We start from the raw sequence: 12,327 nt of genomic DNA on the forward strand, positions 1-12,327 counted from the left end.
GAACATTCTCCCTGTAAATGCGTGGGTTTTCTCCGGGTGCTCCGGTTTCCTCCCACAATCGAAAGACGCATAGGTTTGTAGGTAAATTGGCTTCTGTAAATTGTAAATTGTCCTTAGTATGTAGGATAGTGCTAGTACATAAGGAATGCTGGTTAGCGCAGACTCGGTGGACCAAAGGATTGTTTTCTGCGCTGTATCTCTAAACTAAACTAAACATAGCATAAAATCAGCAACTGTGCGCCCCTCAAGCTGCTCTGCTAATAAGATAATGGCTGGCCCAGAGATCCAGGATCCAGAGGAGGTTTACGAGATGATCGCTGGAATGATTGGGTTAACATATGATGAGCATTTGATGGCACTGGGCCTGTACTCGATAGAGTTTAGAAGGATGAGGGGAGGCCTCATTAGGAAAGGGAAAATAGATTATGAAAGAAAACTGGCAGGGAACATAAAAACTGACTGCAAATGTTTTTATAGATAAGTGAAGAGAAAAAGATTAGTTAAAACAAATGTGGGTTCCTTGCAGTCAGAAACAGGTGAATTGATCATGGGGAACAAGGACATGGCAGACCAATTGAATAACTACTTTGGTTCTGTCTTCACTAAGGAAGACATAAATAATCTGCCGGAAATAGCAGGGGACCGGGGGTCAAATGAGATGGAGGAACTGAGTGAAATCCAGGTTAGCCGGGAAGTGGTGTTAGGTAAATTGAATGGATTAAAGGCCGATAAATCCCCAGGGCCAGATAGGCTGCATCCCAGAGTACTTAAGGAAGTAGCCCCAGAAATAGTGGATGCATTAGTGATAATTTTTCAACACTCTTTAGATTCTGGAGCAGTTCCTGAGGATTGGAGGGTAGCTAATGTAACCCCCCTTTTTAAAAAGGGAGGGAGAGAGAAAACAGGGAATTACAGACCAGTTAGTCTAACATCGGTAGTGGGGAAACTGCTAGAGTCAGTTATTAAAGATGGGATAGCAGCACATTTGGAAAGTGGTGAAATCATTGGACAAAGTCAACATGGATTTATGAAAGGTAAATCATGTCTGACGAATCTTATAGAATTTTTCGAGGATGTAACTAGTAGAGTGGATAAGGGAGAACCAGTGGATGTGTTATATTTGGACTTTCAGAAGGCTTTCAACAAGGTCCCACATAAGAGATTAGTATACAAACTTAAAGCACATGGTATTGGGGGTTCAGTATTGATGTGGATAGAGAACTGGCTGGCAGACAGGAAGCAAAGAGTATAGAAAAGTAAACGGGTCCTTTTCAGAATGGCAGGCAGTGACTAGTGGGGTACCGCAAGGCTCAGTGCTGGGACCCCAGCTATTTACAATATATATTAATGATTTGGATGAGGGAATTGAATGCAAGCTCCAAGTTTGCGGATGACACGAAGCTGGGAGGCAGTGTTAGCTGTGAGGAGGATGCTAGGAGGCTGTAAGGTGACTTGGATAGGCTGGGTGAGTGGGCAAATGCATGGCAGATGCAGTATAATGTGGATAAATGTGAGGTTATCGACTTTGGTGGCAAGAACAGGAAAGTAGACTATTATCTGAATGGTGGCCGATTAGGAAAAGGGGAGATGCAACGAGACCTGGGTGTCATGGTACACCAGTCATTGAAAGTAGGCATGCAGGTGCAGCAGGCAGTGAAGAAAGCGAATGGTATGTTAGCATTCATAGCAAAAGGATTTGAGTATAGGAGCAGGGAGGTTCTACTGCAGTTGTAAAGGGTCTTGGTGAGACCACACCTGGAGTATTGCGTACAGTTTTGGTCTCCTAATCTGAGGGGGGATCTTATTGAGGGGGGATCTTATAGAAACTTACAAAATTCTTAAGGGGTTGGACAGGCTAGATGCAGGAAGATTGTTCCCGATGTTGGGGAAGTCCAGAACAAGGGGTCACAGATTAAGGATAAGGGGGGAAATCTTTTAGGACCGAGATGAGAAAAACATTTTTCACACATGTGAATCTCTGGAATTATCTGCCACAGAAGGTAGTTGAGGCCAGTTCATTGGCTATATTTAAGAGGGAGTTAGATGTGGCCCTTGTGGCTAAAGGTATCAGGGGGTATGGAGAGAAGGCAGGTACAGGATACTGAGTTGGATGATCAGCCATGATCATATTGAATGGAGGTGCAGGCTCGAAGGGCCGAATGGCCTACTCCTGCACCTATTTTCTATGTTTCTATGTTTCTATACCAAATCGTGAAAGGACTGGATAGATTGGAAGTGAAGAGAATGTTTCCACTCGTGAGAGTCTAGGACCAGAGGCCATAGCCTCAGAATAAAAGGACGTACCTTTGGAATGGAGAAGAGGAGGAATTTCTGTGGTGTGGTGAATCTATGGAATTCATTGCCACAGATGGCTGCGGAGGCCATCAATGGATATTTTTAAGGCAGAGATTTACAGATTCTTGATTAGTAAGAGTCTCAGGGGTTATGGGGAGACGGCTGGAGAATATGGTTGGGAAGGAAAGATAGATCAGCCGTGATTGAATGGCGGAGTAGACTTGATGGGCTGAATGACCTAAATCTGCTCCAATGAATTATAATCAAATTTTGTCCTTAATGCTGCCTTCTTGCTCTCCCATATTCCTTAGCTGCCATAGTTTAAATATCTTCATATCTGTGCCTTGAATATATTCAATGACTCCATCTTCATGGCTCCCGGGTAGAACATTCCAAAAGACACAAGTTCGGAGAAAATAAATGCTTATGTTTCAATTGAGTGATCCATTATTCTGAAACTGTACTATCCAGCACCAAACTCAAAGATCTTCTCCACACCTTTAGGGCAGAACAGTGGCGCAGCTGGTTGAGCTGCTGCCTCACAGCACCAGAGACCAAGGTTCAATCCTATCTTTGGATGCTGGCTGTGTGGAGTTTGCACGTTCTCCCTGTGACCACACGTGTTTCTTTACTGGTGCTCCGGTTTCCTCCCACATCTCAGACATGCAAGTTTGTGGGCGGCACAGTGGTGCAGCGGTAGAGTTGCTGCCTTAGAGCGCCAGAGAGACAGGTGCAATCCGGACCATGGGTGCTGCCTGTATGAAGTTTATATGTTTTTTTCTGGGTACTCCGGTTTCCCTCCACATCCAAAGATGTATAGGTTTGTAGATTAACTGTAAATTGTCCCTAGTGTGAAGGATAGTGCTCGTGTACAGAGTGATCGGTGATCTGGTTCGTGCAAACACGGTGTGCCAAAGGGCCTGTTCACACGCTGCATCTCCAAGGCTAAAACCAACCTCTGTAAAATTGCCCTTAGTGTGTAGGGAGTGAATGCAAAACTTGGATAACATAGAATTAGTGTGAGCGGGTGATCGATAGTCGGCATGGACTCAGTGCGCCAAAGGGCCTGTTTCCATGCTGTATCTATAAACTAAACTAACCCTACCCAATCAATCTCCCTCAGAACTGGTGAGCACCTCAGGAACCTGCGTGAAATTCTTTCCATTTTGTGTAATGCAATCCTCTCCTTACAACACACCCACATAACACCATGATAGCAACCCTTGAAATCATTCTGATTTTGGTGAATGATGCTGATCGTTGCTACATAAATCTTTGCGGTAACAGCCATAATACAGACAGGCATCTGTTAAAAAGATTGGCAAAGAAAGAAACAAATTGGAAAAGTACAGACAAATGCAAGATGGTAAGTGATATAAAAGTGTCAAAGCAGTGTTTCAAATTAAACCATGACAGAAGTTCAAAGAGGCAATGTTTAAGTGAGAAAGCACAGTCTTTTATCCCCATCTTCGTCTCTGTGGAATGGAAGTATTTCATGTACCTTGGGCTTTGAAATGGTTTTAGAACTAAGATAAAGTTATATAGCATCCTACTTTCCATTTTTCTAGACTGCAATTCTTCCTATCACTTGCAGGGGTGTACAGTGGTTTGATAAAAATTTCCAATGCAAATTCAATTATACTTCCTATTCTTCTTTAGTTTAGTTCAGTTTATTATTGTCATGTGTACCGAGATATAGTGAAAAGCTTTGTTTGCGTGTTATCCAGTCAGTGGAAAGACTATACATGATTACAATCAAGCCATTCACAGTGTACAGATACAGGATGAAAGGAATAACGTTTAGTGCAAGATAAAGTCCAGTAAAGTCCGATTTAAGAGTTACATGATTACAATCAAGCCATCCACAGAGCTGATATTTTAATGAAGAATTACATGGTGTTTTGCGGAAAAAAATACGATTCCTCCCTATCTGCAAATGTTAATCGCTGTTGAAACAAAATAAACCGAAAAGAACATCAATTATGTAACTTTTGCAATTTTGTTTTTATTTTAAGATTGGGTATTGGGAAGTATTTGATGGATCTCTAATCAGAGAGCTGGAAGGTTCTTTATCCGGTTCTGTTAATGGAATGGACATCACTGCATGTGGTGACTTCTTCGTAACTGGTAAGGAAACCCCAAGACTGATGCTTGCCTGCAAATATTCACCCATGAAATGATATTTTTACCATAGAATAAAAATGTGTATAAGGGCCCCATATCTGAGGAAGGATGTGCTGGCATTGGAGAGGGTCCAGAAAAGCTTTACGCTAATGATCCCAGGAATGATTGGGTTAACTTATTGTGAGCGTTTGAAGGCACTAGGCCTGCACTCACTGCAGTTTAGAAGAATGAGGGAGGACCTCATTGAAACTTACCGAATAGTGAAAGGCCTGGACAAGAGTGAATATGGAGAGGATGTTTCCACTAGTGGGCGAATCTATGACCAGAGGCCAAAGCCTCAGAATAAAAGGATGTACCTGTAGAAAGGAGATGAGGAGGATGGCGTAGTAGACTTGATGGGCCGAATGGTATAAATTCGACTCCTATAACTTATGAACATGATCAGTGGAAATTATCAGTCAAGTTATTTAGATAGTCATTTGTCAGAACTTGGGGATCAATGGCAAGATTAACATCTATTGGCCATCCCTAATTACCCTTCAAGACGAGGTGATAATCTGCTGCCTTATGCTTGCTAGAATTTAGTCATAGACCCCTACAACACAGAAACAAACATTTGGCCCACCATGTCCATGCTGACCATCTATACTGATCACCTTTACCAGAACTTGCACCATTGCCTTTTACACCATGGCGATTCAAGGACCTATCTAGATACTATGAAGTGTTGTGAGAGTACTTGTTTCCACCACCTTCTTGGCAAGGGTTTTTGCAAGGAACGATGACTTGGAGGGGAATCTACTGGTGGTGGTGGTGGTGTTCTGCTGCTCCTTTTGACAATACGTATGAAGGTACATATTAAGAGCAGGAGCAGCCTACTTAGCTACACCATGCAATAACATCAGAGCCACCTCAACTCTGCATTCCTGTCTACCTGAGGTAGACAAAAATGCTGGAGAAACTCAGCTGGTGAGGTAGCATTACACAGATGCCGGGCATAAAAAAATTAGTGTAAACTCAGAGTGTTCCTCTCCACAGAAATCTTTAGTAAGAGGATCTAAAATACTAAAATAGCATCTGCAGTTCTTTCTTAAACATCCTGTCTACCTGAGGTACCTTTCATCCCTTGCTTATCAAGCATCTCTACCTCTCCCTTAAAAATAGCTGGAGGTGGAGCTCGTTCTGGAGCGTAGTTCTTCAGAATGACAACTGGTCTGTCCCCTTACCCTCTGATGTATCCAAAGCTGTTAGTTGATACTTCTAGCTCCACAAGGTTGACTTTAGAGATACAACATGGAGACAGGCCCTTCAGCCCATCGAGTCGGCGTCAACCAGCAATCCCCCCGTGCACTAGCACTAATCTCCACACACAAAGTTTAATTTACAAATTACAGAGGCCAATTAATCTACTAACCTGTATGTCTTTGGAGCGTGGGAGGATACTGGAGCACCCGGAGAAAACAGAGGGAGCATACAAACTCCATACAGACAGCACCCATTGTCAGGATCAAACCTGGGTCTCTGATGCTTTAAGGCTACAACTCTACTGCTGCACCACTGTTGTGCTGCAAATGCTTTACCCTATTATGTAGCACTTACATGAGCTGTGATGTTTTTCAGACTGTAATGTCAGCATTTGTGAAAGAAATTCTTAGTGATTTACATCTAGATTATTTCTCCAAAAAGAAAACAATCTCTGTCCTGAACATGCGATTATTTCTCAATTTATTTTTATTTTAAGAAGATTCATATATAGTCTCCCAGTACACGTACATTATATTTTAATGCTGATATAAATGCAGATAAACATCTTAAAACACCAGTACAAAGCTAAAACTACAAAATTGGACAGGGATCCATATATATACACTGTATTAAAGCTTGGATGAATTAACATTTTGGGGTGCAATTTTTTTGTGCTTTAATTTTGTACTGAGAGGTCTATTTTCCATTTTCCATTTTCTATTAATTAATTGGTGGATACCAGGAATATGCGAGATATTCATTAGTTCCCAAAGCTCTATCCTGGATCAGCCAATCAATCTAGCAGTATTCATGAAGATGCAGCCTCTACTGTACAGTACTGCTCTAGTGTAGGTTAGCAAATAAGTTTAAATTTAATATTTTAAGCGTATTACATTTATTTATGCGTACAAACAAGAATACAGAACATTTTATAGGTTTAGTCTAAATTATTCAATACATCAAGTGATGTAATTGTCATGCAATATGTTCAGTTAGAAATTATTTTTGCTCTACTTTCTATAGTCACATAGCATGGAAACAGGCCTTTGGCCCAACATGTCCATGCCTACCAACATGCCCCATCTACATTCCTCCAACCAGCCTGCATTTGGCCCATATCCTTCTAAACCTGTCCTATCCATGTTCCTGTCTAAATGTTCCTACAGTATGTTCGAATAATTTGAAAACAAGCTGATGAACCAGTGCGCAGATCCATTGTCGGAGACGGCTGAGATGGGTGTGTTGCAGGTCTCTTTCAATGTATCCATCGCTGTCCTTCTATCCGTGAAGCCCTCCCCAGCCATCCCACTCAATATTGCATCTGCTCACCAGCTTCCCCAGCTAGCTATAACCTATTGGATGGCAATGTTTGGAATCCATGAACTCAAAAACAAAGACGAGAGACCATATCTAAAATGGAAATCATCTAAAATGGAAACCCAATCTTATTGAAATCTAATCCTGTGCGTAACTGCAAATTTAGTAGATCTAGCCCTTTGTTCAAGTAATACTGCGTTAAAAAATGAATTGATTTGCTCAGATAGATATCTATTGTTCTGTTTTTTAAGTATCCCTTTGTACAATCTCCTTTCAACCTTGCAGTGTAGAGCATTGTTTCCCAAAGAGGAATATAATCTGTTAGATAAAAAGACCAGGCCGATGCCTCTGCTTTGATGGTCAGTCTGGCTGCCTCATCACTCTGCACATCTAGCTTCCTCTTTGTTTAAAGCATGATATCCTTTTTATTGTAAGCTCCCTAATTACCTGAATAAAACGTGAAACTCTCTGGGGAATTCCTTGCAACAGCTCACTGCTTGATACTGCACTACATAAAGGTTTGAAGCTGCTTTGCTACTTTTCTTTTGATTTAGTTTCCCATGTAATTATCGAGTTAATAAGCTTCTAGCAAGAGTATAGCATTAGGAGGACTACAATGGCCCATAATATGAACATGTTATTGCGGTGGGATAAATTAGTTGTTCCATTATTGATACTTGCACTTTACAGCGGCAGAGACCCGGGTTTGATCCTGACTAAGGGTGCTGTCTGTAAAGAGTTTGTACGTTCTCCCCATGATCGCGTGGGTGCTCTGGTTTCCTCCCACACTCTAACGACGTACAGGTTTTGTAGGTTATTTGGCTTCGGTGAAATTGTAAATTGTCCCTCGTGAGTAGGATAGTGCTAGTGTACGGGGATCGCTTGTCAGTGCGTACACGTGGGCCAAAGGGCTTGTTTCTGTGCTGTATCTCTAAACTAAACTAAACTACTAAAGTGTATTTGGCAAAAAGCCTGACCTGACTTTGATAATATTCTTTTGTCAGAGAGTGGTGAATCTGTGGAATTCATTGCCACAGAAGGCTGTGGAGGCCAAGTCAATGGATATTTTTAAGGCGGAGATTGACAGATTCCAGATTAGTATGGGTGTCAGGGGTTTTGGGGAGAAGGCTGGAGAATGGGGTTGAGAAGGAAAGATAGATCTGCCATGATTGGGTCGAATGGCCTAATTCCGGTCCTAGAACTTATGAACTTACACTCAGTGTTTTAAAAATTGCTACCAAAATATATATTTAATTTTATGACAATGTTTACATTTGCCGACTCACTATATGGTTGTATCCCAATCTGTTTTCAATCAGGAGGTGACGACAAATTGATAAAATTCTGGGCATACCATGAAGGTGATGTGGTACATATTGGAATAGGTCACAGTGGGAGCATCAACCGTATTAGAATCTGTCCCGCTGCGAAACACATTATCAGTGTTAGTTCAGATGGAGCTATTCTACGATGGAGATATCCTCATGCAGACTAATTCTCAACTCACTTCATGACAAATGACCAGATTACTTCAAATTTCAGACGATAAATTTCCATGAAAATTCTTCTCTGGATTTCAGCGAGACAACTTCCAATAACTTGTCCCAAAACATCTAATTCCTTTAGAAATTAATTAACATTTTTTGTACCTTTGTTATTTAATATTAATGTTGTAATTTTGAAGAAATCCTCTTCACAAACAATGCAATTGTAAATGTCCTGAAAGTGAAAACATTAAAAAAATATATATATTTCCATAAATAGGAAAGTAATTAATGTTTGCTTCAATAACTTGTGATTATATATTATAAACCAATTTCCATGTTGCTCAGCACTAGCTTTTTAGGAGAATTTTCTACTGCTGGTATCTTGATGTAGCTATAATCTTGAATGATCCATAATTTTTATTACAATTCAATTTATGAAAGAAATAAAATAAAATTTAACATCATTGTATTTGGTATCTTTAAACAATAATTTTATGTAAGTATGTTAATTGTGGGGAAGATTTTCTGTATACTGTGTGCAATTAATTTTAAACGTATTATAAAATGGACACCAAGAAAATTTATCATTGTGCAGTTATTGCTTGCTTATAGTCTCATGGTAAAATAGAGCAAATATTGGAACAAAATATCAACTAACTTTTTTTCAAAATGGTACATTAGCTTGTATTGATCCGTGACCCAGAAATCTCAATTAACACTGGCTAAGGTGATTTGGTTCATTATGTTACAATTGATCTACCTATTCGAGTTCATTACAGGATGAATGAGTTGCTGAGTACCCAAAAATACCTAATTGGAAAATGGAAAAAAAATGTTGAACAAGCCTACAAATCATCAGCAGCAGGAAATGCAGCTCACTTATGGCCTCAACTTTTAAATGTTCAACATAACTGTCACTTACGCAATAACAGCCTTAAGTAAATGTTGGTGTCTGTTTAGTAACTGTACATATTAAACAACGCAAAGGCTTTTAAACCAGGACCCAAGACCTATTAATGACTGTCCTCAAAATAAGGGGTCACTTTGGGTGGCACAGTGGCGCAGCGGTAGAGTTGCTGCCTTGCACCACCAGAGACCTAGGTTCGATCCTGACTACGGGTGCTGTCTGCACGTTTTCCCTGTGACCGTGTGGGTTTTCTCTGGGTTTTCTTCCAGTTTCCTCCCACACTCCAAAGACGTACAGGTTTGTAGGTAATTGGCTTCAGTAAAATTGTAAATTGTCCCTAGTGTAGGATGATGTAGAAACATAGAAATATAGAAATTAGGTGCAGGAGTAGGCCATTCGGCCCTTCGAGCCTGCACCGCCATTCAATATGATCATGGCTGATCATCCAACTCAGTATCCCGTACCTGCCTTCTCTCCATACCCTCTGATCCCCTTAGCCACAAGGGCCACATCTAACTCCCTCTTAAATATAGCCAATGAACTGGCCTCGACTACCCTCTGTGGCAGAGAGTTCCAGAGATTCACCACTCTCTGTGTGAAAAAAGTTCTTCTCATCTCGGTTTTAAAGGATTTCCCCCTTATCCTTAATCTGCGACCCCTTGTCCTGGACTTCCCCAACATCGGGAGCAATCTTCCTGCATCTAGCCTGTCCAACCCCTTAAGAATTTTGTAAGTTTCTATAAGATCCCCTCTCAATCTCCTAAATTCTAGAGAGTATAAACCAAGTCTATCCAGTCTTTCTTCATAAGACAGTCCTGACATCCCAGGAATCAGTCTGGTGAACCTTCTCTGCACTCCCTCTATGGCAATAATGTCCTTCCTCAGATTTGGAGACCAAAACTGTACGCAATACTCCAGGTGTGGTCTCACCAAGACCCTGTACAACTGCAGTAGAACCTCCCTGCTCCTATACTCAAATCCTTTTGCTATGAAAGCTAACATACCATTCGCTTTCTTCACTGCCTGCTACACCTGCATGCCCACTTTCAATGACTGGTGTACCATGACACCCAGGTCTCGCTGCATCTCCCCTTTTCCTAGTCGGCCACCATTTAGATAATACATTAGATAATGTAAGTGTACGAGCTGATCACTGGTAGGCACAGACTCAGTGTGCCGAAGGGATTGTTTCCGCACTGTATCTCTAAGACCTAAAGACCTCACTTAGAGGTTAGTGAATCTGGAATTCTCCAGCTCGGAGAGCTAAGGAGGCTCAGTTGCCTTGCATGTTCAGGACAGAGATTGATTTTTATTTGGAGAAGAAAGAAATCAAGGGAGTACATGAAAGCCATTGAAGTAAGTTCCGATCGTAATGAATGGTGGTGTTGAAAAAGGGATTCTAAGACCTACTGTTTCTATTTTGATTCTCTTATCTCTTGCAGGTACGTCCACATTCACTTTGTTCACTGTGAAAGTTGAATATTATTTTCCCCAATGGGCACACAGTGCATTTAGTATGAGGCAATGTCCAAAGTTACCTATGTTTGTTCCACAAATCTCCTGCTGCCTAGACATACAAGTTATTATGGCTGTAACTCCACCGCTGTGCCACTGTATAGTTCTGGATAGAGGATCTTTATGGCAGACATATATGCCTTATAACGATCCCCTATCCAGAACTATACAGTGGCACAGCAGTGGAGTTGCTGCCTTACAGTGCCAGAGATTCATGTTCGATGGGTGACTATGGATGCTGTCTGTACGGAGTTTGTACTTTCTCCCTGTGACTGCGTGGGTTTTCTCCGGGTGCTCCGATTTCCTTCCACATTCCAAAGACATGCAGGTTTGAAGGTGACGTTTCGGGTCGAGACCCTTCTTCAGACAGAAGGAACTGCAGAAGCTGGTTTAAACCGAAGATAGACACAAAACGCTGGAGTAACTCAACAATGGAGGAGACCTAGGACAGAAAGGTCTGTGCAGGAATGGGAAGGAGAATTAAAGTGTCCGGCAACTGGGATATCAGGAAGGTGTTCCCAGGTCTCTCCATTGTCAGAGTGAGGCTAAACGCAAATTGGAGGAACAGCATCTCATATTTCGCTTGGGCAGCTTACAGCCTAGTGGAATGAGTATTGATAACACCGGCATTCCCTCTCCCTCTATCCCTCCCCCACCCAAGTCATACTAGCATCTCATTTTCACCCCACAAACAGCTAACAATGACCAGTTTCCTTTATCATCGTTCCTTTTTTTGCATATCTTTTATTCATTGTTCTTTATCTCTCCACATCATCGTCTATATCTCTAATATCCCTTATCCCTAACCTGTCTGAAGAAGGGTCTCGACCCGAAATGTCACCCATTCCTTCTGCCTGACATGCTGAGTTACTCCAGCTTTTTGTGTCTATCTTCAGTTTAAGCCAGCATCTGCAGTTCCTTCCGACCGGTTTGAAGGTTAATTGATTTCTGTAAATTGCCCCTAGTATGTACGATGCAAAACTGGGATAACATGGACTAGTGTACAGGTGAACATTGGTCAGCGTGGACCCAGTGGACCAAAGGCCGCTCTATCTCTGAGCTAAACCAAACTAAACTGTACAAGGAATTGACAGATACGTACCCAGGATTTTTAGATTCTTTTACTGTTGAGTTAATTTCATTTGCAAGGCATCCAAATAATTTTAAAGTTTACTTGATCTATAGATATATTCGTATTTTAGGACTACTAACGATTTTCTAGTAACTGATGGTCTGGCTCCGCTTGTAATCCGGATCAAATCCACCCATCCCCACAGCCTCAGGAAGTACCCCTGAAAATGTGGCGCCTGTGCCAGGTGAGGCAGCCTATCTCCGAATTCAATGGCACTTCCACGCTGATCGGCGGGTCAAATTTGCCCCCTGCGGCCAGGGCTCTGGAACTCCGACCTGGCCAGAGCCGGCAGATCCATTCCCATA

At 41.6% G+C, this 12,327-nt stretch overlaps 1 protein-coding gene across 2 annotated transcripts in view; it reads left to right on the plus strand.

The window, feature by feature from the left end:
• cfap52 (cilia and flagella associated protein 52) overlaps positions 1–8,932 on the plus strand; it is a 48,878-nt gene extending 39,946 nt beyond the window's left edge. Inside the window, exons 12-13 of one of the 2 annotated variants that reach the window (XR_004415799.1) lie at positions 4,311–4,422; positions 8,301–8,437. Coding sequence is in view for 1 of the 2 variants with exons in the window: in XM_033044010.1 (XP_032899901.1) it covers positions 4,311–4,422; positions 8,301–8,476 (288 nt within the window). In the remaining variant the exon portion in view is untranslated. Of the gene's footprint in view, positions 1–4,310; positions 4,423–8,300 lie in introns of both variants that reach the window. The other variant, XM_033044010.1, reaches the window with a different exon arrangement.
• Positions 8,933–12,327: the final 3,395 nt, after the last annotated feature.

Source organism: Amblyraja radiata, chromosome 26 (assembly GCF_010909765.2).
Source record: "Amblyraja radiata isolate CabotCenter1 chromosome 26, sAmbRad1.1.pri, whole genome shotgun sequence".
In the NCBI taxonomy this organism is placed as follows: Eukaryota; Metazoa; Chordata; class Chondrichthyes; order Rajiformes; family Rajidae; genus Amblyraja; species Amblyraja radiata.